This window comes from Chelonoidis abingdonii, chromosome 1 (genome assembly GCF_003597395.2).
Source record: "Chelonoidis abingdonii isolate Lonesome George chromosome 1, CheloAbing_2.0, whole genome shotgun sequence".
NCBI lineage: Eukaryota > Metazoa > Chordata > Testudines > Testudinidae > Chelonoidis > Chelonoidis abingdonii.
This window is the reverse complement of record NC_133769.1, coordinates 153307620-153334439: the sequence shown is the minus strand read 5'-3', so window position 1 is coordinate 153334439 and position 26820 is coordinate 153307620. Positions and strand designations below refer to the sequence as shown.

General features: G+C 43.0%; 1 protein-coding gene across 3 annotated transcripts; it reads left to right on the top strand.

Annotated features, from left to right (window-relative positions):
• The first annotated feature begins 232 nt into the window (after nt 1-232).
• On the top strand, nt 233-26078 carry FBXO40 (F-box protein 40). 3 transcript variants are annotated; one of them, XM_032765360.2, is made up of 4 exons: nt 233-345; nt 17889-17918; nt 18938-20833; nt 23717-26078. In XM_032765360.2, exons 1-4 carry the CDS (start codon nt 337-339, stop codon nt 23912-23914), a joined length of 2133 nt encoding a protein of 710 aa, XP_032621251.1. In that variant the 5' UTR covers nt 233-336; the 3' UTR covers nt 23915-26078. The 3 variants fall into 3 exon arrangements, with proteins under 3 accessions (XP_032621251.1, XP_074927649.1, XP_074927651.1); XM_075071550.1 differs by lacking the exons at nt 233-345; nt 23717-26078 and adding an exon at nt 11257-11294 and having other exon boundaries at nt 18938-20909; XM_075071548.1 differs by lacking the exons at nt 17889-17918; nt 23717-26078 and having other exon boundaries at nt 18938-20909.
• Nucleotides 26079-26820: the final 742 nt, after the last annotated feature.

The following is a 26820-nucleotide window of genomic DNA, read 5'->3' as shown; positions in this document are numbered from 1 at the left end:
CAAACTCTGAGAAATGTTATTGTCCATTTCTCTAAGCACCCAGTACTGAAGAAATGAGTCAGCTCTTCTCCTGCTTTTTTAAATTAAATATCACTCCAGCAATGACATTGTTAATAAATACAGTGGAAGGACAGCTCTGTAAGCTGAGCCATGTGGTCACATGGCTCAGCATGCTAGTTTTATTTTTAACATCCAAAGTCACTTGACATACCTTTCTACTTGGGCTTGCTCTTTTGCCCCCCATTCTTGCCTTCTACTTATCTCTAATCACCTCACTTCAACCCAGCTGAGAAAAACCAAGAGAACAAGTGTCTTGGATATAATCACAGCAACTGTATGATCAAGGTAAGGCTTTACAAATAGGAAATAGTCTTGTTTTTTATTAATCAAAGCTTATGCTAATACTACACAGCCAAGCCTTAATCAAGGTTAAAATCTACAAAATAATCTCAGTAGCTAGAGTTAAAAAAAAAACCCTCACAGCCAAATTTTTCAAAAGTGTTCACTCCTGTTTCCCCATGTTAAGTATCCTCACACCTTCTTGTCAAACCATCTTAAATGGGCTATCTTGATTATCACTACGAACGTTTTTTTATTCCTGCCGGCAATAGCTCATCTTAATTAATTAGCCTCTTAGAGTTAGTAGGGGAACTCCCACCTTTTTATGTTCTCTGTATGTATATATCTCCTCACTATATGTTCCATTCTATGCATCCATTGTAGTGGGCTGTAGCCCACAAAAGCTTATGCTCAAATAAATTTGTTAGTCTCTAAGGTGCCACAAGTACTCCTGATTTTTTCACTCATGCTAGGTGGCCCTGCTTTTGGATGCTTAATGTGAGGTACCTTAGCCTAGCTCCACAAAGACTTAGGCACTGCAAAGCTCAATGGTGCAGTTCCTAACTTTTAGGTAACTTGCTGAGCAGTGGACTTCTCAACCTGTATGAGGGGTACAGGCTCCCTATACAGTGTATGGGGAGAGTCAGGTGCTTAAGAATGGGGTTCACAGGAGCCAGCAAGCTGAGTGGGTAGCTACCTCAAACAGACAGTAGAAAATGCTGAGGAGAGCGGTTAGGCCTAACCACTGTTAGACACAATGTAGGTTTTTGGGTGCCTATCTCTGCTCAGGATTCACAGCCATGGAGATAGGCACCTAATCAAGGTCATCTCTTTCTCAAGAATAAACAAAGAGACTTCCATGCTATCGTAGCCAATAGCCTGGTGGTCAGAGTACTCACTTGGGATGTAGGTAAACCTGTTTTAAAATACTTGCTTTACATGATTTGGAGCAGAGACTTGAACTTGAGTCTTCTGTATCCCTAGTGAGTGCCCTAGCCACCAGGTTATTCTCAGTCTCTCCTGTTCAAGCTGTCCACTTTATATAAATAATTAAACAATTTATTGGAGCAGAGACTTAAGTCTCCCATGGCCTAGCTGAGTGCCTTAGCCACTTGGCTATCAAGTCAGTCTCTTTTTCTCTTTGGCCCAATTAATATATAACTGTTTAACACAAAGTGGAACAGTTGCAACAGGGGAGAGAGATGTAGCCCAGAATACTCAGTAGCCTGGTGGTTGGGCACTCCCCTGGGTGGTGGGAGACCCATTAAGTCCCTGCTCCAAACCAGGCAGGGTAGAGATTTGAAAACAGGTCTTCCATGTCCTGGGTGAGTGCCGTAAGCCTGAGCTTTTGGGTATTCTGGGACATACACATTTTTTGCCAATATTCCTGCTCTGGCTGCCTCAAGCCATCTGGGGGGCCTGAACCAGTAAGCATGTTCTGAGAACCCACCTGTGGAAATGTAGGCACCTAGCGGACTATACCACAGAAATAGTGACACCTAAGGAATTTAGGTGCCTCCAAGTTTAGGTGGCAGCTGAGCGGGGGGTTTGAGGATCTCAGTGGTGCCTAAATGTTAGGTTTAGGCATCCCTGTGTGAATCTAGCCCCTTGTGCTTGATTTCTTATCACCGCTGAAAATCAGGTATAAGATATCTCAAGTTGGATTCCACATTACAGAGACACCCTGTTTCATTGAACACTTCTGAAAATATTGGTCTTAAGCTTCATTGTTTTTTTCTCATGATCTGTACAAAATATGAATATTTTTAAGGGATCAGAACAATTGCACCATTTCTTGAACAGTGCTGGTTAGGTGATGTGTGAATGGCAAAACACTTTTCCTTTCTAAAGGGTCAGATTCTGAATTCAGTTACCTTGTCGTAAATTGAGATTAGCTCAGTTTAAGTCAGTAGAGTTACAACACTAATTGAGATTAAAAAAATCCTCAAACCCTCTCTAAATTGGAATTTTCATGAGGTTGCAGAAACAGACACGTGAAGGGCCCTTTGGAGTTTCAAGCATTGTAATTTTCAAAGGGTTTTGAAAATGGAATTTTAGAAAACATCCAGATACATGAGGAGCTGGAGAAGAGTCAGGAATATTATTATTTATTTGTATTACTGTAGAGTCTAGGAGAGGACCAGGACCCCATTGTGCTATGCTATGTACATACAGAACAAAAAGACAGACCCCATCCCAAAGCACTTAAAGTCTAAGTGTAAGACAAGAGAAAACAGACAGATACTGACTGACGGTGGAGTACAAAGAAACAATGAGACAACAGTATTTAAATAGACCAGGAAGACACAGGATGGGAGAAGGGCATAACACACAAGCAGAGTGAGAAATGATGGCAGCAAAAATCATGTCACTTCCATGATTTTTTAGGGGGAAGGGCATCAGCTGAAAGGAAAGGGAGGGGAGAGTAAGAAGGAAAGCTGTGGAGTGAAGCTGAGGTGAACAGACCCCAGGGGAGGGTTGAAGCAAACAGCCAATCAGCACCGGACAGAGAAAGTCAGACCATTCTGCAGTTTTGACTGGAATGTCAAGGGGACCCAAAGTATCTGCTTTAGCAGCTACTGCCCCTACAGGACAGAGTCTTTGGTTGACTCCTCTTTGCAGCTCACATGGTGCTGGGGAAGGGAGGCACTGCCTGGGTCCTAGTGCCCCCATAGTGAAAAGGAAGGTCTCCCCTGCACAGTTCTGAATCCAGTAGGGTGTTTTGGGGATGGAAGGCACTGGCTGGGCCCATTTTACCCCTTCCTCAGAGAGCTGCAATCCCTGCTTTGGCTGCTTCTAGTCCTATCAGGTAGAGACTCTGGCTGGCTCCTCTGTAGGAGTAGCTTTGTGGTGCCCTGGAGCAAGCTGTTCATACAATTTATCCATTTTAGTTAGTTTTATTGGGAGACATTTCAATATCCATAATGCAAAGCCTCACATTTTTAGCCCAACTTAGATTTATTAGGTAACATAATAAATATAGGCAAAGCCAGTAGCACCAGCTATAATTAGGGTTGGTTAACAGTGCATTTTCAATTAATAACTTTACCGACTTTAACTGTTTGGATCAAACTTTTCCATGCTGGTATCTGGTTTAGGCTAAGTTTTTTTTGTGTGTGTTTGTTTGTTTTGTTTAGATCAAAACCAGTCAGCCTCTTCCCTAGAAACAAAGTTAAAAAAAAATCTTGGTAATATTCTTGTTAGATTCATATAAATGTTAAAAAAAATTCTTATCGCTGTTTTATTGAGAAGCTCAAGCCCCTGAATGCTGTAGAACAGGAATTTTAAATTTGACAGTGGGTGGTCACCCTGGTAGCAGAGGTGTGCCTTCTGTCATCCCTATATAATCTGCCAAAACTTGGTCAACTTATAAGCCTCTGGGAAAAAAAGCAATCTGCACACATTGGGGGCATGTCAACCCTAGTAACGCTACAGTGGCACAGATGCAGTGCGGCAGCTGTGTCTCTGTAGTGTATCCACGTACTATAGAGACAGAAGGGTGTCTTCTGTTGCTATAGCAAATCCACCTGTCCAAGAAGCAGTAGGTCAACAGAACAATTCTTCCATAAATCTAGCAGTGTCTACACTGGGGATGAAGTTGGTTTAACTACGGTGCATAGAACAAATTTTTTCACAATCCTCAGTAATGTAGTGAAGTCAACCTGACTTTGTAACGTAGACTAGGCCTCAGGGGTTTATTAGAGTTAGGGAGCATTATTTGCCAAAGATTCTATCTACACTGAGCATGTTCTATCCCCACAAAGATCTAATGTGTCTCACATGTGGTAGTCCCACACAGCAACTGAGCATGTTGTATCCTATGCGTTACTGGGGCTGACCAGGACTTTTTCTGCAACTGGTCCTTGCAGGCTGGGGGGCTATTGTGGTGCCAGACAAGTAGTAAAGACCTCTATTCCTTTCATCACCATATACATTTTGACAGGTTTCCAAGTCCGCTTTTTGGGTTATGTCTCACCCCCGGTCTCATTTTTGGACATGTACACATTTGATGCAGCTGCCATTTTGAAGCCTTTTTATTTTTTATAGAGAATGTTAGAACTGTTTGAATGTGTTTTTTCACATTTAGAGATACTTTAAAGGTTAGAAGAAAAGATTTTTTTTCAGAAGACAATGGGCTTTTTACACACTTTAAATAAACAGAGGAATAAAGTGTTAAGACATAAATAAGCCCTTCTACAGAAAAAATACTTTTAATGCAGTTTTGAAGTAAAGACATTAAATATTAGTAATAAAATATGTCTTTTTAGAAATAACAATTGTTATGGATTTAGGTTGTTTTAAAATAAAGTCTGAAAAATAGTGGTATGTTTTTTAAATAAAGGCATCAAATATTAGTACCAGAACATGTGTTTGTAGAGAAAATAAAGTGGGGTTTGATTAAACAAGACACAAAGTAAGAGAGGCTGTAGAACAGCTGAGAAAACTAAAAGCCTTCCAGCCTATTACAAGAGAGAGAGAGAGAGAGAGAAAGGCTGCAGAGAAAGTTTTAAAACAGGAAAGGAAGAAAGGCCTATGTCACTGCCCAAGCAGCAGAGAGAAGAGAAAAGTAGCTTATGCCTTCAGCTGTCACTAGCCAAATGACAGTAATTCCAGGACAGTCAGCGTTGGACAAGCCACACCTGTTGCCTAAGCCAATCAGAAGTTATTCTTTAGACACGTCCTGAACCATTTTTAAAAACATACTTTTTTGCAAGAGCTTTTAAACTGGGAGCATATAGGTTGTGATCATGACCTTTTGCAAGACACCTACAGACTCCAAGAAGCCTGAATTGCCTTTGGGTGCACTAGCATGTGTTCAGAAGAAACCCAAGCCAGGCAAGTTGTTTTGACTCCTATGGATTCCTAAAACTACCATGACTTTTTTCAAAATCATAACTCTGATAACATTGTTTCTCACCAGAAACACCTACAAGACCTCCTCATGGTAACTGGTGGTTGTCATTGTATATATATATATTTAAAGAAATATAATAAGAGGTTATCTGTTGATCAGATTTTAAAATTTTATACAGATGACTTAACAGAAAATGACCATGGGGTGGTGTAGTTTGTAAAAGGAAAAAAAGTGAGGCATGTCCAGAAGTGTCCCAAACACATTTCAACATGACCAGACCTGTCTTTCATGTTGTGAGTTTGAAGATTTACAGTCTGGCTTTGATAAGCAGTTTTAAAAGCACCAGCTTTCTTTGCACATGGCTTAACATACTTGTAAGGGGTATCGCCTCTTAAAATGGTAGTGTCTTGGTAAAAAATACTACTTTTTATGTGCTGTTTTCAAAATGTTTACATAGGACTACACAGGAGGGGGAAAGCCTATTTTCAACCTGTAGGATTTGTCAGTTGAAGCATTTAAAATCCACCAATAGTGCCCATAGGGTTTTTTTAGTAGCATCCTTAAAAGCCTCCAAAAAGAATTGTATCTTACCATGGGTACATTTGACTTGCCAACATGGCAATTTGCTGTTTATTTAGTGGGTTTTTTAAGAGAATCATGTATTTTATATTTCAATTAATTGTATGACTCTCTTTTCCCTGGAAAAAACACATTTTGCACAATGTACATAATATTTAGTTTCCTGAGGCGTATGTATTTTGTAAAGGCTTTCTTGATTTCATTGCTTTCAGAAGCAGATTCCAACAGGATATCTATAATCACCATATTCACTTTATTACTAGGAAATAAACGTTAATTCTTAAGCATCAGGGGGTAGTTGTGTTAGTCTGTGAGGTTTTTTACCCACGAAAGCTTGTGCCCAAATAAATCTGTTAGTCTTTAAGGTGCCACTGGACTCTTTGTTGTTTTTATTCATTCTTAAAAGTACCAGGTAAACCTTACAAAAATGTGATATATGGAAATACATGTAACAACTCTTCATACAACTGTTGCCAACAAATCTTAACACCTCACAATATTTCAGGCATGCAAAACTGTCTATTACTATTTTCTAATCATTTTTTTAAAGAATTTTCCTTAATTTGAAGGGCCACAAAGCAAATAGGAAAAAGGATGGACAAATTAGATTTGATTCTGCATAATAATCAATACCTTTATGGCAAGGTTGTAAAATCTGCCTTGAGGGTTCTTTTATCGTAAATGACTTTCTGGGGATTTTAAAGAATTCTTGTCTCTATCAATCAGGTTTTTTCATCCTCAGAATCCCATGTTGCTGTATCACAATCTCTTTTAGGTCCTCCCCTTCAGGATTCAAACAGTAGTCCTGGATGAGAGCTTTAAATTCCCAAAATTAATTTTCTCAGTATTCCCCAAGTTCAGCATGCTCCTTTTTACTTTTGTACAGGCCTTACCTCTGGCTAGTGTATACCTGTATGTTGTAGGCCCTGCAGATATAGACTCCACAATGTTCATCTGGTGGTATCTTGCCAGTCAGATCACCTAAATAATCCCCTAGGCATGGGTTCCGCTCCCCCTCTTTTACTCACAAAAATCACAGAATCAGTATCATAGTACAGACAACACTCCTGTAAACGATTTAACAGCCAGTAGAGCTCTAGCCTGACATAAGTGGAGGTGAACCACAGTATGAACACGTATTGCTGGAATGGGTGCACCAGAGCTCTGTTGCATACTTCCAGCACACTATGGCCATATCATCATCGATAAACTTGCATGATGACTCTTCATAATAAGACGCAAAGACGTACCTGATGAGTTTGTCGGGGTCTGTCGGTATACTGGTGTTAGACTTGTTCACTGGCCAAATTTTCCCTACAAGGAATTTAAAAACAGCTTTGAGATTTGTCCTTTTGCAGGGTTCTCTTTAATCTTGCTTAGATGTAAATGCATGACTTCTTTTCCATAGTACTCTATAGCATACTGGGGTTTTTTCAACTCATCTGTATGCCAGTGAAGGAAACCAAAATCCTCTTGTTTCTGTTTGAGGTACATTTTAATGTAGTTTGAAAACATTGTGTCAGAAGACCAGTTAAAGTGCCAGACTTCATACATTTCAGTGATCTTGTACCCTTTGTCTAAAGCCTCCAGCAGCTCTATCGTGCACCATGTCCCTGTTACAGCCCTCTCCTCCTGCCTTTGCGTGCAGGGTTCCTTTCACCTTGTTTCTGCATAACAGGCACATGGGGGAATACTGTTTTACCATCAACCCTATACGGTAGGGCAAGGAACTGCAGGCTTCTTGGAGGGTACCCTTTAACTTTGTCAATACCAATTGTGATGCTCTGACCTCAGGGGAACACCCAGCACCCCCACGTTCATCCTTGTAAAATGATTGTGTGGTATCCAATGCAGAGTTTGTCATGTTGGGTGCCTTCGGAAGGCTTATGATGTACTGAATGTTGTTATAGTGATGTTATATTCATTGTTGTTGCAGCAATGTTATAATAATGTTATAGGTTATAATATGTATATAGTTATGAGGCTGAAAATGTGTCTTCATGGTTTAAAAGAAGCCCAGGCAAAAACTCTCCAAGAGGAGAGAGGCCGTTCACACCTCATCAGGGCACGTATGGGACAAACCCAGCCCAGCCTCACAGGAACAAAGGACGCTGGCCTAGGCAGCAACAAAAGGATTTACTGGACTCTTGAGTGAGTCGCCCCCATTCCTTTGGTAAGTTTGGGACTGCGATGAGGTAATACTCACCTGACTCTGACGGGGAAGGGCAAAGCCAAGAGGGGAGAAAGAACATGATAAAAGGGAGAGATGTTTGCCTCTCTCTTCCATCTATATCTATAGACACCACACTAAGTGACAGAAGTGCTGATCAAAGGGGAGAGCCTGGCTGAAGAGCAACCAGCGAGCCTGTGGTGAGAAGCATCTAAGTTTGTATGGGCATTGAAAGTGTTAAAATCAGCTTAGAATGCGTTTTGCTTTTATTTCATTTGACCAAATCTAACGTGTTATGTTTTGACTTTTAATCACTTAAAATCTATCTTTATAGTTAATAAATCTGTTTATTCTACCTGAAGTAGTGTGTTTGGTTTGAACTGTGTCAGAGATTCCCCTTGGGATAACAAGCCTGGTACATATCAATTTATTTGTTAAATCGACAAACAATCTTGCAGCATCCAGCGGGCATAACTAGATACTGCAAGGCGGAGGTTCCTAGGGTCATGTCTGGGACCGGAGATATTGGCTAGTGTCATTCAGTTGCACAATTCAAGGAACAGCTTACATGCCAGAGGGTGTGCGTGATCAGCCCAGGAGTGGGGTTTCTCACAGCAGAGCAGGGTAAGGCTGGCTCCCAGAGTTGAGGATTGGAGTGACCTAGCAGATCACCGGTCCAGATAACACCAGAGGGGAACATCATACTAATGGACTGTCAGATCTCCAAAATCCTCCCACATGATGACAGAGTGCCTTACAGGATGCTTCTTAGTATTGTTAACAAAAGGGCAGAAGCTGGTAAAATGATAGTAATTTGTTTCCTGGGCTGCAGTTTGTAATACAGACAGATAGCGTTTGGTCTACCTCTGAAAATAGGACAAGAAGCAATAAGCTTAAATTGCAACAAGGGCAGTTTAGGTTGGACATCAGGAAAAACTTCCTAACTGTCAGGGTGGTTAAGTTCTGGAATAAATTGCCTAGGGAGGTTGTGGAATTGCCATTGTTGGAGATTTTTAAGAGCAGGTTAGACAAACACCTGTCAGGGATGGTCTAGATAATACTTAGTCCTGCCATGAGTGCAGGGGACTGGACTAGATGACCTCTCAAGATCTCTTCCAGTCTTACAATTAAGATGCATCACTTTAAAAATAAGCAAACACTATTTTTGAAATGCTAGGGTAATCTATCTTAAACATTTTTTCCTGCTAAATCTCCACAAAACATCCCTTAGATTATAAAGGTGGATCTTTATGTCCTGTCGCAGGGTTTTTCATCTCAGTCAAAAATGACCCATGCGTTTTTTTCCCCATGTTAAACTTTTAAAAGTTTTAACAAACTTTACATGGTTTTACAACACTTAGATTTTTAAACATCTCAGAAAGAAAGGGTGTGGGGAAGAAATAGCCTTCTTATCTCTTAAAAAATGTTATATATATTCTATAAAGTATCTAATGCTTTCTTTACAGTTTACAAGTAATACATTTTAGAGCAGTTTTTCTTTAGGCAAAACTTTAAAAGGTAAGTAAACACTTTTTAAAAAAAGGCTAGTATATTATACAAAAACTTCAATGTACAGTGTCAGTCTTTTCATTCATTTGTTTAAAAAGAGATGCTTTTTTTTTTTAAACAGGCCAATGGTCCATAACCACATCTCTTGGTGCATTGTAATTGGTTCCAAAAATATACAGTTTTAGAACATGTGTAAAGAATAGCTTCTGATTGACTCAAGCAAGAGGTGTGGCTTGTCCAGGGTTGACTGTCCTGAAATTACTAGCATTTGACTAGGGGGAAGCTAAAGGGGTAAACTGATTTTTTTCTCCCTGGCGCTTGGTCAGGGACACAGGCTTTTCTTCCTTTCCTGCAATTTTAAAACTCTCTGCAGATGCTCTCACTTGATTTTCTTTCTTTCTACAACAGGCTGAAAGGCTTTTGCTTTTCTCAGCTGTTCTACAGGCTCTCTCACTTAATGTGTTTAACCCAACCCCAACTATTTTTTTTTAAAAACAAAGATGTTCTGTAACTAATATTTAAAGCCTTTATTTCAAAAACTTATAAAAATATTTCTCTAAAAAGGCCTGTTAACACTTTATTTCTGTTTGCTAAACTATTTAAAATGTATAAAAAGCTTTTCTTCTGAGGAAAAAAAAGTCTTTTATTCTAACCTTTAAAATGACTCAAAATGTGGAAAATACCCAAGCAGTCCTAATGTTTCCCATTAAAAAATAAAAAACATTTTCAGAATGGTCACCACATCATGCGTGTAAATGTCCAGTAATGAGATCAGAGGACAGGACATAAACCAAAAGGGGACATGGCAACCTGTCAGTGTATTTGGTGGTGGAAGGTACGGAGCTCTTTACTACTCAGGCACCTAAACTGAGATCAGGGAGTCTGTCTCTTCTGTGCTCCCAGTGCCCTGGCAATGCCCAAGCAGCATGTAAGACAAGGAGTGCACAGCCTGCCTCTAATGAGAAGTGAGGAACGGAGGTGGGGCTGGAAGCAATAGAAGTAGAAGGGAACCAGGGCATAAGCTGAGCGGAAGGGATAATAGGGGCTGTGCTAACATGGACAATAGCTGGGGATAGGAAATGGGAACCAAGGAAGAACAGGTGTCAAAGGAGAGAATAAAGAGGACTAGAAACAGGGATGGAAGCTGGGGTACAGGGGCAAAAGGGTCTATAACATTCAGGAGAAGACTCCTCTCCAGAACCTCTAACTGAACCCAGAATTTCTGGATCACTGCATTCCTTTGCTGTCTAGCAAATAGCTAGCTGTGACTCCTACTGACAAAATCTGTCTCATCCTTTTTGTGCCTGGTTCACGCAGACCCTGCTATTGTTCTCATTCCATTTACTCAGTTTTTCATGTGGTCGAGGTCTGTGCTTTGGGTCTAAGGAAAGGAAAGGAATTTGGTTTTCATTTTTAAGAACAGCTTACTTGCAAATTACTGTCTCAGTTCTGGAGTTAGCTGCTCCTTTGTGGTCTCCTCAAGGGTGCCCCTTTAAGTCTTACACCTCCACCTTCACTTCTGTATGGGCAGATATCACAACACTCTCCCTCCAAATCAGCAGCTGAGGCTTGCAGTGCCTCTGCTTCAGGGATTGTTCTAGCAGGTTTAACCTCAGTCCAGCCCCGGCTATTTGTTCTCTCTCAGGGATACCAGTGACCAGCCAGCTTTCACAGAGCACAGTACATTTATTTTAGGAAAAAGCATTACAGATGAAACATCATAAAATGATGTCTACCCTCGCTAGTTGCAGCTTCTCTTGCTCTGTCTGTAGATTCCTCCCTGCTAATATCTTCCAGATGGAGACCGTGGCAGGTTCCAGTCCTTTAAACCCTTCCAGCAAGGTTTGCTTTTTGTGTATCGCTTCATGTCAGTTTTTGGTTCAAAATGAGGGACTTAGCTAATTTAGGCTGACCCTTTATATCAGGGGAGGACAAACTATGGCCTGCGGGAGGGGGAAGAGAATCCAGCCCATCAGGGATTTCAGTCTGGCCTGTGGGATTGGCAGCCCCATGGCACAGTGGGGCTGAGGCAGGCTCCCTGCCTGCCCTGGAAGCAGCTGGCACCACATCCCTGTGGCCCCTGGGAGGAGGTGGAGGCAGAGAGCTCTATGTGCTGTCCTTGCCTGTAGGCACCGCCCCCCACAGTTCCCATTAGCCAGGAACAGGGAACCACAGTGAATGGGAGCTTCAGGGGTGGTATCTGCAGGCAGGGCAGTGCACAGCAGAGCCACATGCCTCACTCTACCCCCAGGAGCCAGTGCCAGATGTGCTGTCCACTTCCAGGAGCAGTACAGAGCCAGGGCAGGCAGGGAGCCTGCCTTAGCCCTGCTGCATGTTGCTGCCACCCCAGAGTCACTCACAGTAAGCAGCGCCAGGCCATAGCCTGAACCCCTCCTACACCCCAATCCCCTGAGCCCCCTCCTGCACCCCAAACCCCTACCCCCACCTTACATTCATAGAATATCAGGGTTGGAAGGGACCTCAGGAGGTAATCTAGTCCAACCCCCTGCTCAAAGCAGGACCAATCCCCAGACAGATTTTTGCCCCAGCTCCCTAAATGGCCCCCTCAAGGATTGAACTCACAATCCTGGGTTTAGTAGGGCAATGCTCAAACCACTGAGCTATCCCTCCTGATTGCCTTCTCCAGGCTTTGGCCACTTTGAGACCCTGGTGAGGCAACCCAGGCCCACCCACTGCTCAGGGTCCCAATCCAGGGACCCTACAAACAGCCCCAAGCTGTTTCCACTTCTCACGTAGCCCTTTCCTTTTCACCATTCCCTCAGGACCTCTCCCCATACCACTTTCCCTGCAGAGTTTCACTGCCTTCCAGTCCTTCTTCCCCCTTCTGACGTCAACCAACAACTGATCCATATCTGCTCAGGCCCTGCAGCCCCTTTCAACTGAGCCTGCTGCACTCTGATTGGCTGCCTCCCTGCAGCCTCTCCAGGCAGGCCTGAGGGACCCATCTTCACGGCTCCTTTTCTGGGGTGAGGTGTGGTTGAACCAAGAGGCTTCCAGCAGAGGGCCTCAAAGTGCCTCGTACACCCTGTCATACAAAACTTTCTTTTGACTGTTCAGAATTGATGATCATGCTATAAGTTTTTGGAAAGATCATTTTCTCTTAATTTGCCATCAGATTTCAGATGATAGTGCTACACTTTTATTTAAAAGAGAATTTTCATAAGATTTTACAGCAAGATCTTGGATTTGACATATGAGCTCAATGTCTTAAGTTATCAGTGATCCACACATAGCTAGCAAAGCAAACGAATGTACCACTTTTGGTCCATCAGCTAAAGCTGATTTAGTTTAGGATAAATGCAGTAAAAATAAATTATAATTCATTTATAAACTATGTGTTATTGACACTAAATAGACTTGTTCCAGAGACAAGCAACTCTGCTGCTGAAATAGCAGCTGTATATTTGTCAACACTTCTTGGTTTACTGTCATGACAATTTAAAAATAATTATTTACCAAAGTGGACAGAACATTGCCACTGACACACATCCTCTCACTCCATTTTAGTTTGAGCATGGTTCAAGTAAACTTTTAAGTTTTTATTCCACTCTTCTGTAATTATTTGCCAGTTGGAGGGAATCTGAGAAATAAAGCTCATTTTAAGTATGGTTAGGTTCAGAAAACTGCATCCTTATTAAGTGTGCCTTTTATCTTCGGACTTTACTGACAAAAAAGTTTTATATCTTGTTAGCATTTCAGAGCTGATATAGCTACTGCACCATGAGCTGAGATCTTTTGTGCCTTGGGTATCAGCAACATCATCATCAGCTATTGTCTGACTATGGAGCTTCTTTTTTCTAATAAAATGATGTACAAGCAGAGGGCGGACAAAACACCTTGAAAGTTCCTGGTGGAGTTTGTGGCTAAGTTATAAAAAATCCTCTTTTGTCTTGTAAATTGAAAAAAATTGATATTCACTGAAAGATGTGTAAAATAATTGTTCTGACAGAAAAGCACAAAAATTAAGGATGGGCCCAAATTAAGACACAGATCTGATTCAGTTCTATTTCTTCTAATGAAAACATCTTACACCAATTTTTCACAGCAGTGTCTTTGATGGAGTTCTGATTTGCCCTAGTACAAGTGAGAACAAGATCACGCCCAGAAATGTTCCAAAAAGAACTTTCTGTGTTGGTGGGGGACAGGATGAGACCTGCATAGGTTATTATTGACATAGATGCTTATGTGCTTTGGTCCCCATTCAGATATATATGAATCTATCAACTACTCCTGTCCTGGATTTAGTCTCCAAGTGGAAAGCATTGTTCATAAGTTTGTTTTTATTGGTGTATAACACCAGTCCTCCTGTGACCTTATGCAAGTCATGGCTGAGACTATTTTCAGAGGTTACAGCTGCAGCAAAATATGACAAGAATTAGCATAGCAGTGCTGCTGCCAGTGAGAAATAAATGGGTTGGTTTCTCTTGCTCCTGTGAGCACTTCAAATATAGATAAAACTAAATTCCAAGTGTAGATGGGTCGACTCACCCCTGCAGCACCTCCTGCTGGTTACTTCTGGGAATTAGCTCAGTTCCAGCCCAGAGTGCCCTCTGCAGGCCAGTGATCCACCTGTCCTCTGGCCCCATGTCCCTCCCTGGACCCAGGGCCCTTTTATGTGAAGTGCTGCCCCCAAGCAGTCACCCCTTTCTCTGAGGGTTTCCCCTTCCCAGAGGACCCCCACCCTCTATCCCCACTTTGCCTCAGTATATGGCTACTGCCCAGTCTCCATCTAGCCCCCATTCACTGGGGCAGACTACAGTATCAGCCACTCATCATAGGCAACAGGGTTTGGACCTGCTGCCCTAGCCTACCCCTGGGCTGCCCTCAGCAACCCCCAATACCTTTTAGCCTAATGCTAGGCCTCAGCCTGGGGCTTTCTAGGCTAGAGCTCCCCCCCTCAGGTACTTTGTCTCTACCTCCCAGCAGCCAGGCCCATCTCTCTCTACAGCTAGAGAGAGACTGACCACTCCTACCTCCTCTGGCCTTCTTATGAGGACCCATGGCTCAGTTTGGGGCATGGCCCCAGCTGCAGCCACTTCCCCCATCAGCCCAGCCTAAAGGCTGCTTTCTCCAGCTACAGCCCCTTCCCAGGGCTATTTTTAACCCCTTCAGTAGAGGAGCAGGGGTCCACCCTGCTACACCAAGAAAGAAACATCTCATCTTCTATAATATGTGAATCTAGGAACTGCCAAACTGGATCAGACCACTGGTCCACCTGCTGCAGTACCAGATGCTTCCAAGGAAGATGAAGGAAACTCCATAATGGACAATTACAGAATAATCTGCTGTAAAGTGGTCTGTGCACCACCTGTAGCACCCTCTTGTGTCAGGCTGTGATGTTGCAAGGAGCCCGTCTCTGGCACCTCCTGAAGGCCATCTCTCTCTCACCCGGTCAGAGCAACAAAAAGTCCAAACAAAAATCCTAACATTCCAAGGTAATAATTCTTTTTTAGCCCCTCTTGGGCTAAACTAATGGCTAGCTTTTTCACGGCAGGATTCCCAATACTACCTCCCTCCTCCAGGGACTGTGGCAGTTTACCTCTGGGGATCTCCATGTTCCCACTTACAAGCTCTATCCCAGGACTTCCCCCCAGGAGACTAACCTGCTCCCTGTGGTTTTCTTCTATCCATCATGGGCCTAACTCAGGGCTTCCTCCACAGGAGTCTACTCTGCTCCCCTGGGGTTTCTTTACCAGATCTCACTCTCTCCATCTTGCTTCCTTCCCCAAAGCGAGTTTCCACCTGTAGGTCTCTGGTCTGGAGACTTACCCCAGCTCTCTTCCCAGAGGCTAGTGAGAAGAGCTCTGCCACTGTCTCCATTCTCCAGGGATCTGGACAATTATCTTGGGGTTCTCATTGTCAGCTCCAAGCCCTCCTTCAGGGCTTGGCCCCACAATGGCCTACCCTGCTTCCTATGTGTACGGGGACTCTTGGACCCTTACTAAACTTCAGTGTTGGGGGTGCTCGTTGGCTAGCTCCCAGTACCAAAATAAAGGGGAAGGGTTGATGGGAAATCAGTACCAATGATGGAGGCCAGTGCTCCAGGTCAGCTTGACTGACAGAGCAGGCAGACTAATGAGGGAGTCAGGAGGCCAGGGGTGTCCTGTCCTGTGTGTGAGCTGAAATCGCCTGGAACAGAGTGGGGCTGAGCTAAGGAGAGAGCAGGAGCCCGAGCTGAGCTGGGGAGCAAGCCCCATCAGCCAGAGAAAGCCAGAAAAGCAGCCCAGGGAGCAGGTCAGTGCTGGGAGTGAAGCTGCAACAACCAGAGCCAGAGGAGCAGCCCAGGGAGCTGCACTGAAGGCAGAGCAGCAGCAGTGTTGAGGCAGGCTGGGGCTGGGGCTGGGGCTGAGGCAGGAGCTGGAGCAGTCCGTAGCTGGGTGCAGTGATCAGTTGGGGAAACTGAGGGGGGACCCTGGGCAACGGGCCCAGCACAGGAAGATGCCCCCAGCCAAGAAGCCTTGCAGGATAAACTTGGAGGGGGATCATAATCCTGATGGGGCGGGGGCAATGCTGGGAAGAAGGGTCTTGCCACCTAAATCCTGAGGGCATGTGGCCACCGCCAGAGCAAGTGTCCGACCCGCAGCATCCCTGCAGTACAGCCAGGGCCTGAGAAGTAGCCCTGGGATATGTGAGGAACAGACTGTGAACTTCCTTTACATTCCTGCGACGCTGTTTGTGGTTCTCCTGTGCCCACAGAGTGGGGGTGCTGAGAGCCATTGAACCAAACTAAATCCTGTATGTAATGGAAACCACTTCCAGACAGGGAGTGCTGCAGCAGTCCCCTCAATCCTAGTTCCAGCACCTATGGCAGGGTGATGTGTTTTCCTTTAACTTTTCCCATTTTTTTCTTCTTTTTTTTTTTTTAAATTAGTTGCTGTTTAATAAATTGTATTTGCTTTGAACTGTATGCAATGATCAGTGGGTCAGGGAAGCACCCAGTTCAGAGAGAGCACCCCGGAGTGGGGACACCCCAGCCCCTGCCCTAAGTGACCACAACAAGGTTGAGGGTCAAGCCCCTCAGGAATTCTGGGCCCAACCTTGCTGGGGTTATGAGGACTCCGCCACACAGGAGAGTGGAAGGGGAGCCCTTGAGGTCAGGAAGGCCTCTGAGTAAAGGGAGTGGGAGCGAGGACTCAGATCCTTCCCCTAGCCCATTTCGCCAGGATAGTGCATAAGCTAGGAAAGTTCCCCACAATAGTAGGACCATTCCCCTTCTTACATAATGGCTCACTTCCAGCCTGCAGTAGCTGCATCACTTCTCCTAACAGAACTCCTTTCTCCATGCCCCCCTTCCTTCTCAGCAACCTTTCCTTTATACTGTTCTAGCTGCCTCTGCATCTAGCTCAGCTGCTCCATTACTAATTAGCTAAAAGGGCACCACCTGGAGCACCTGGTGGCTTTCAGCTGTAGCCCACAGGGTTGTTATGGGCCAGTTAGGCCCTAATCCTTCTGAAGGGCCATTGGCCCCGTGACATCTGCCAATGAGGGAAATATTTTGTCTTCACTTTTGAAGGAATGTAAAGATATTAATAAACTACATCTAAATTTATAAATCTGCTAAAACTGGCTCTTTCCCTGTGTGCCGACACAGATTGGGTAAACAAGATTAATGATTCAGAAAGTAAGTTGATCACAAGGCAGAGGGTCAAGAATGAATTTTTTCTCCTAGAATGCAGTGTTGGTTTCACCTCTCTGAATCAACAGGTATTGGTCACTGCCAGAGACAACAACAGACTAGTTCAGTGGTGAAGATCCCATGAGAGCTGAGAATCTAAGCTGAAGAAGTGTTGAGGGACCAGTGTTGAGGGCCAAATTTTACTGTGGTTGTATGTACTGTAGTGACTACAGATCCCGCCAAGCAGTGTCCTATCTAGATCAATTTCCTTCTCTTAGTATTTTTATTGATTCCCACTTGCTAATTGTGAAAATGCCACTTCTTTGTGGGGAAGGACACAAACTACAGGATTCAAAGCATGTGGGTGAAGCAGCATTACGTATCATTTCTTCCCACAGAGCCTGAGCTTACTTTCTATAAGGCATCTGCTGTTCTTGAGGATATGATGGTAGAACCTGTGTTTCTTGCATAGTAATACAAAACACTAACATCTCAGCACCAGCACTGGTTGTATGGGTGACCAACCACAGTATTTGCCCTGAGCCCCAATTTCCAGGGGGCATTGGACCGCTGTGCCGCTAAGTTTTCATAATTTTTATTTATTATTATTTATTTATTTGTTTGTTTGTTTATTATGACTCAGTTTTTGGGGGCAGTGGGGATGCTGAAAACATTTTCCACCTTGGACAGCCAAAAGGCTAGCACTACTCTTGAGGCGCACTGTCACTATTGTATTTGTTTAGTTTACTGAAACCCAGAAGTCTTCATTATTTGACTAATTATTTGCATTTTTTCCTCAGAGACAAACAAGACAGTCTGCCGGAATTATGGTAGGTGCTTTTGGGAAGGAAGGGTGATTTCCTTGTAAGACGCTACCAGTAAAATTGTCCATATCCTTTTCTTCATCCTGACAACATAAAAGGTCACCCCACTTTGTATATTTTTTGTTGTGTATCGAAGGAAAAGGAGAAGGGAACTGTTTATAGATTTAACTACAGTTCCTCCTGATCACTGGTTTTTTCCTTCCCCAAATGAAATATGGGGCTGAACCAGGTTGAAATGTAGTCTTGTGGCTAGAGCAGGGGAAGTCCTGCATTCTCTTCCTGTCTCAGCAACTTCCTTGGGACAAGTCATTGACATCAATGGGGCCTGTTTGTGCTTGGCATTAATCTTTGTGTTTCAGTTGCCCCATCTGTAAAAGGGCATAATAATAGCTGACTCTTAGAATTATTTTCATGCTCCATTAATTGTCTGCAAGGCACTTTGAAAACTGTTCTGGAAAGGTCTTACGCAAATACAAATAATTATTTTTATATGATTAAACTCATTTAATTTACAGCTGTGAGATTAACTGAAAGCACAATCATAAAAGAAAGGTAGATAAGCAGCTCATTTCATATGAAACTAGTAGCCTGGTAACCTGCTTGGTTTTTGTAAGTTCTAAAAAATAAAGCAAGCCTGAGCAAAAGCAGCCATGATTAGGCATAGCAGAAATGTCAAGTATGGCCTGCCTTGGTTTCGCTGGAAGATTTATGGTAGAGCTCAAATGTATACTGTGAACTTCTCACACCTTACCTCCAACTGATTGGGATTTAATAAACAACTCTGTTACTGATGCACAGAGTAAGGAGCAGTAATGGCTTATTTACAATACCATTATTAACAGATATGACTCTGATACACCAGATCTGATATGTAAGCAGGTGTTATTTTTATGTAATCATTTTTCAGACTAGAACATTTTAGACTTGGCATATAGGAGTCAAGCAACTTCGGTCTGTGGTCAATATGCTTCTTTAGGCAATAACTGTGTTTTCTTTTTATCTTCTCTTATCTATGATGTTCATAGGGCAGGGCTCAGAAAACCAGTCCTGGACAGCACACGCACTGTGAGAAATGTTTCAACCGGCAATGCCAAGTCCCAGTCGAGCTCACCATCTCCTGCTTAGTGATCAACTGCCATTCACGCTGTGGGGCTGCCTTTCATATGTGTAAACAGGAAGAACATCAACTCCTATGTCCCCTAGAGCAGGTCTCATGCCTCAACGCAGTTTATGGCTGCCCTTTCTCCATGGCCCGTTTTAAGCTGGCAAAGCACCTTCAAGTCTGTCCAGCCAGTGTTGTCCACTGCTCTATGGAATGGAATCGCTGGCCAAATATAGACTCAGAAACCATTCTACATATGAACATTATGAAGGAGCCACATAATGAACAGTGTCTGGATACAGCTCTAGCCCTCAGAGATCAGAAGATTCTTTTTAGGACTTTGAAAATGGTCGAGCTGTTTCCAGAATGGAGAGAAGATGATAAAATGGAAGAACCAATAGCTGGAGCTGCGGGTTTGGAAGAAGGAGCCGTTGGAGGAATAGCATGTGATTCTAAAGAAGCTGATGACCAAGTTGCTGAGCTTACCCAACAGGAGCGTGAGGATTTGGCAAAGGATAAGAAGGGGATGGATCTAGTAAGTTACAAAGCCTGGGAGAACATGTTTAGCAAAGAGCTTTCAGCATTGAAGGCAACAGACTTTTCAGCAAACTCGGAAAAAAAGGAAGGGGATAGCTACAAGAAAACAGGACAGATTCTTTGTGATGGCAACCCCAAAGAGAAGACAAAGGAAGCAGCTATTGTGGAAGAACCAAAAGAAAACAAAAATAATCAAGTGATTACAGGTGTAGAAAAGACAGGTTTGGCTCCTTGGCAAGATGGGATCCTGGAGAGGCTGAAAAAAGAAGTTAACGTAGGGGATTATAACATGTACCTGGTGCATCATGGGAGAATGCTCATCCATTTTGGTCAGCTAGCTGCTTGCACACCAAGAGAGAAAGACTTTGTGTATGGGAACTTGGAGGCTCATGAGGTGAAGACTGTGTGCACCTTCAAAGTGCCGGTTAGCTATCGTGGCAAAAGAGCGCGAGTTGGAGATGCCTTGGCATACAAGATAGCAACAATGGATAAGTCAGTGGATACTTCAGATTTGCAAATAAGCCTTGAGGAACTTCCTAAATCAGATACAGTCAGAAGTACACTATTGTGTGCATTGGAAAAGGAACTGAAAGGCCATGAGATCTCGGAAGCAAAGAATATTGATGGACTGTTCACGGATTTTGGGACACAAACATACAACTTTCAAGTGGAACCCTTCTCCTCTAGAGCTGTTCTAGCAGATGTTCTGGATATAAAAAGCCCACCAGAACTCCATGTAGAGCTTCATACTGAGTGTGTTACTAGAAGACATAACAAAAGCTGCTCAGCCTTCACATTCACTTGCAATCACTTCTTCAGGAGGGATGAGTTTCCTTCACATTTCAAGAATGTTCATGCTGATATGCAGTCCTGTCTAAATGGATGGTTCCAACATCGTTGTCCACTTGCCTACTTGGGATGTACTTTTGTTCAAAACCGCTTCTACCCTGCTAGTCGTAAAGCAAAGATTATCTACAGCCAGCATCTTGATACATTTGCTATTAAACCAGAAGTTGACCCTGTGCTCTCTGAAATACAGAAATGCAATTTGACAACAAGTAATCAAGGAAAAAATAAAGAATCCCTGAGCAGCCTTCCATTGGAACTTTTACAGTATATTGCTGGGTTCTTGGACAGCTTCAGCTTGTCTCAGCTGTCCCAAGTGTCTGTACTGATGAGGGATATCTGTGCCACTCTACTTCAAGAGAGAGGGATGGTCCTCCTGCTGTGGGAGAAAAAAAGATATTCCCATGGAGGTACTTCATGGAGAGCTCGCAAAAAGGCAAGTGACGGTGGTGTTTGGGAAACAAAAGATATTTGCAGGATCATCTAATTAAAAATATAACACAAGACGTGACTCTGTTTGATGTGAACTGAGCTTTCCTGACACTTAAAGGTCACACATAAATTTTGAAATTGGACTTGTTTCTCTTTTGGGTTGTGTACAGTGTTTAAAGATAGCCTGAAATGACCACATCCTATTTCATAAGGCAAAAGTAAAATACTTGCAAGTAACTGTGACTGTGAAGGGAGTCCAGATTTTCACATCAACTCCTAATGTTTTCACTGATCGGTAATTTACAGGGTTTTCATGAAAATTTGCTTTGTTGGGACTTGGCTGCATAAGGTATCAAGCATGGGATAGGAGGCCCTTCACTTTTAAGTTTAAACCTTTGGGCTTGTCTACATGGTATGTTAGTGTGCACCAGCTGGGATGTAAATTCTAATGGACACCAGCTTGTTGCACACTAACTGGCCAGTGTGAAACCTGCTGGTGTGCACTGAAAGTTCTCTCATGTGCGTTAATGTATTACTGGTTGAAACGGGATTACATCAGAGTGCCCTAGGGAACTTCAGTGTGTGTCCCAACAGGGTCCACATGAGCCAGTTAGTGTGCAAACATGCTGGTGCGTATTAGAATTTATGCCCCTCTGCTGCACATTAACGCATTGTGCAGACAAGCCCTTTAATATGACTATATATACAAGGTCATACAAGAAGAGACAAAGAGTGTGGGTCTCATAGGATGGAGGACTGCATCTTGAAAAGCAGTGACTCTGAAAAGGACTTACGCGTAAAAGTAGATAACCAAATGAACAAGAGCTCTCATTTTAAAGCTATGTCCAAAAAGCTAATGTGAACTTTGGATGTATAAAAAAGGAAATCTCGAGTAGAAATAGGGACGTTATATTACCTATGTATATGGCAAGCAGGGGACTACCACCACATTGTGTCCAGTAGCACTGTGTCCATGTCTGATGTCTGTGCTTCAAAAAGGACCTCAAAAATGGGTGAGGGTTTAGGGAAGAACCACAAAAAGGTTTAAAGATCTGACTTAGAGTGAGAGGCGTAGGGAGCTCAGTCTGTTAAGGTTAAGAGGTGACTTGATCATTGTCTATAACAAGTACCTATATGGGGAGAAGATATGGAAGACCTGAGGGCTTTTTAATCTAGCATAATGAAATCAAACAGCTGGAAGTTGAAGCTAGCCAAATGCAAATTGGAATTAGGTTAGGAATAAGTTACAACATTTTAATAGCTGGGAATCAACCACTGGAAGAACTTACTGAGTGATGTGGTGGATTCTGCTTGATCATTTGAAATCTTTAAATCACAAGTCACAAGTTATGGGCTTTATGCAGAATAGGGTGACCAGATGCTAACTGTAAAATATCAGGATCGCTGCAGGGGGAGTGCCTTTTTAATTGTTACACTCACCTGTCCGGGTCTTTGGCGGCAATTCGACGGAGGGTCCTTCAGTTGCTGACAGTCTTCAGCAGGATTTCGGCAGAGGGTAATAAGTCTTGCTGCCAAAGACAGAAGCACTCACCACCGAATTGCCACCGAAAACCCAGATGGGTGAATGTAACAAAAACACAAAAGCCAAAAAAAACGCCCGAAACAAAATATCGGGACAAATGGCATCCCAACCATACTTCAGTCGGGATGTGGCACAAACTGCTCAAAATTGGGACAGTCCCAATTTTGTCGGGATGTCCGGTCACCCTACTGCAGAAATTTACTGTGTGAAATTTTATGGCAATGCAGGGCAGATTAGATGATCACAGTGGTCCCTTTTGGACTTAAAAATCTGTGAATCTATTAATGGAATTCCTCTCTCACTTCCAGGTGAGAAGTGAGGGAGATTGGTGAAGGAGCACATGGTTTGGGGATGGGACCTCACACTGCTACTGTTCTGCTGCTATTGGACTGTTGATAGAGGACATAAGTTTACAGAGTTGTCAGTCTGGCACATTTCACCAGCACTTCACTATCAAATACAGGGAAAGAGGGTGATCTTTTAAACCACCTTTCCTCCCTTCCAATTCTAGGCTGATCAGGGGCCAAAGCAGCCCTGGTATAATTTAGGCAGGCAGGAACCTGCTTTTAATTACAATTCATTCTCAGGTGCTTCCTACGGGCGGCTAAGAATTTAGCACTGTCCCAGAATTTCCATACTGCTGTGTTGTGACTCTGTCCCGGCCGCCTCAGGACCACTGCCAGGAGCCACCGAGCTGCGGCTGCTCCCAGCACCCCCAGGACTGCTGCTCAGGTGGTTTCCAGGGCCAGGTGCACTGGCCACTGCTCAGGCAGTCCCTGCGGCCAGCTGCTTGAACGGCTCTGGGATCAGCCACACTAGCTGCTGCAGAAGTCCTGGAGGTCACAGGAAGTCACAGAATCAGCGACTTCTGCGACCTCCGTGACAAACATGGAGCCCTATGTATAATATCTAGTAATATGGTGTATACTACTACTATGTATGTATTGGCTAATACTTCACCTATTTGGATTTATGTTACACATAACTTTAACTCTGAAGTTCTTAGATTTATAATGCTTGGTTTTGGAATAATTATAACATTGATCTAATGTTTTTTAACCTATAAGTTATTCATGTACACTCTCAACCTCACTTTACTTTCTCTTTGGGATACATAGCTATGTATTTACACAAAGAGAGATGTTATAAGACAGTGTATATAAAGACATAGGACGTGATTGTCCACTGTTACACCAATCCTATGCTATCATGACTCCATTAGTCAGTCCAATCAATTAAGAGTATTGACAGTCCATTGTAATATTAGAACATCGATGTGTTTGTAAAACCTCTTTGCATTTTAATTAACGTTCTAGTCTTCTCTCCTTTATTCCCATATACTAGATCTGGCAATTTAGCAACCTGTTCTCTCCCGTTAACAACTGGCAGTTCAGTGACGTTCCCTCCATGTCTGAACACCTGAAGATTTGTCCGTTCTATGATGTGGAGCACAAGAAGGATCCATTCTTGCTGGCCAGCATGCATGGACCCCGAAAGCGGGCTCAAGATAGCTTGGTCTCAACTTTCAGGCATGGATCCTGAATACATCCTCCTAGCTTCCTCCCCCAGATCTCTCAGAGGAATATTGGGATCTGGGTTGTAGAGATTATTATGTGGGGACCCCATAATAAAATTCCCTTTGGAAACACAAAATCAACCTTTTGCTGTTCTGTTTGGAATATGTTGCATCATTTCCCTTCAGTATTTTAGCAATACTAAAAAAAATAAAAATAAGATCAGTACTTCATTCAGCTGATTGCTGATATCACAGGTTTTCTGTTTATTTTTTGTGTTGCATGCTTGCTCATAAATAGAGCCACGTGGAACAAGCAATGATAAGAGTACTGGTTTATAGCAGCCAGTTGGCAGTCTGGAAATCAGGGAAAAGCTACTGTCACCATACTTTTTCCCTGAGGGAGGACAAGCAGCTAGAGTACCTAGTTTGGATGAATCTTATCCCTGTCAGTAAGCAGAATCATCCACAACTACTAGCACACAGAGAAATACCTAGAGTGTACATTTACTAGATTACTCAAAACTGACAGCTGTGGAGATAGCAAAGATACTGGTGTGCATAGGCACAGGAGAACAAGCCCCAAATTGGTGGATGAATTACAGCTATGTAGATGTTTTATCAAGGAGGCAGGAATGCATCAAACAGATATTTGAGGGAAAAGGACTTATGGCCCTGATTCATGAAAATATCCCTATTTTGGACCATATTGCTTAAAGTAGAGATGGTTCAAATGGTTCAAATAAAAAAATTCTTTGTAAAAAATGACAGCCAGAATTAAAGACCATTTTCTGACAAAATTGCCCTAAATGATATACTGTTTTCAATGTCATACAATGAGTCTGCAGCATTAGAAACAGAAATTCCTGGCTTCTGTGCTCAAACTTCTAAACAATTCTCATTTGGCCAGCTGATGCAAAGTGAAATAGCACCATGAAAGTCAGTTTATACCAGCTGAGGATCTGGCCTATTTTACAATTAGTACCTGTCCCTATGGTGTTGGTATTATTCCAGCTCTGGTCTGCTTGCATCAAGTCCAGAGAAAATTGCTCTTCTAGCTCTCTTTCTAGAGAGAGAGATTATGACATCAGTCTCACTCCCCATTCCATACCTGTCATCTTGACTCTTCCTTTATTCTGTCCATGAAAGCAGGTCCTGGAGTCAGACTGGAGAGAAAGGGCAACATTTTTAATTTTGGCACTTCAGGGTATGAATTAGAGAAGAGAACATCTTGACAGTGGTCTTTTTCCCTTCCCTTCATTTGATGCTGCAGGAAGTTGTCCCTGTTAACTGGTGGCCAGGCACTAGCTGAGTTTTAATTAATCAGAAGAGGTATATGCTGAGTTGGTCTATCTAACCTGGAAACCTCCTTGCTTTAGCTGATATGATAAGAGCTTCACTGAACTCGTCTGAGCTAGAACCTGCCCTATTTATCTTGGTGAGCACAGCATGGATACATTTTAAAGATAGATATCGAGGGGGCTTGGCTAGGAGAAGCTGGATACCTGTTGCTTTTGTAAAACAACTTGTCTGCTATAGAAGGGCTCAAATTGGAAGACTGAATCCAAACCTTCTCTAATAGTGAGAACATTTGGATTCAGGTCTCATACTTGAATTTCATGACCTGGCCCCATTTTAGTTGCCTGTATTATTTTCAAAGAGTAAAAGTCACATTCTACTCTGGGTCTTGACTGACAGACTGTGTCGGTCCCAGTACCCTACACTGAAGTTATGACATAGGTGAGACCTGGAAAGTGTAAGGAATATATTTAAACACATGAAACAAGCAAGGGCTTTTGGAACAATAAGTGTTAAGTGGGTTTCCTGAGGAATCCCTGGGGAGTGGTTAATGTAAATTCCACTACACCAGTTATGCAAAAACCTAGTCCTTTCAAACTATGCCCTGAGGAGTGGGCCATCAACTGGTGATTGCCTGTTCTCAGAGACGGGAGATCAAAGGCCCAAGCTGTATAAAGAAGCAGCTGAACCTTCCAGTTGGGGTTCTGGTGCCTGATCTAAAAACTGATATGAACATGTAACCAAGGGGGCAAAGCCAGCTGTGAGGTTTGCGAGACTGACCCCTACCAGAACCCTAAACTGGAATTAGGGTGACCACTAAGTTATTTATATGCATGTAGGTACTTTTATTCTTTTGACTATGTTCTCTCTGTAATGCGTTTTATCTTAACAATAAATGTGCTTGCTTAGAAATAGCTGTGTGGTGACTTGTAACTACTGGCAATGCAGGCTTTGTCTATGGTTCAGGTGCTACAGTGGCACAGCCACGGCGCAGCATCTGTGCCACTGTAGCATCTAGTATAGATATTTACTGCAGCAATAGAAGAGGATTTTTTCCATTGCTGTAACAAACCCGCCTCTCTCAGAGGTGTTAGCTAGAAGTGGTTAATGTAAAAATTCTGCCTTTGCAAGCTACACCCTGAGTGGGCCATCAACTGGTGATTATCTGTTCCCGGAGACTGGTGATCAAAGCCCCAACCTGTATAAAGAAACAGCTGAACTGTCCAACTTGGGTTCTGGTGCCTGATCTAAAAATTGACATGAACTTGTGACCAAGGGGACAAACCCAGCTATGGGGTTTGATAGACTGACTTTTACCAGAGCCCTGAGGATGACCTCTGGTAAGCTTTTAGTATGTATGTAAGTTCATTTATCGTTTTATGTATGTTTTCTCTGTAAGGGCTGGTAACATTTTCCCTGCGTGACCCCATCTTCAGATCTTCAGATGTATTGTTTCTCATGATCCCACATAGCATGGAGAATGCCATTTAAAAATGGTATCCTCCATTCTATGTGACCTTGCATGCACCATATATGCAAGGTTACATCACACAGAAGATGCCATTTTGCTTGACAAAATGGCATACTCTGTGCAGCATGAACTCACATGTTTGGTGCATGCAAGATCACACTGTAT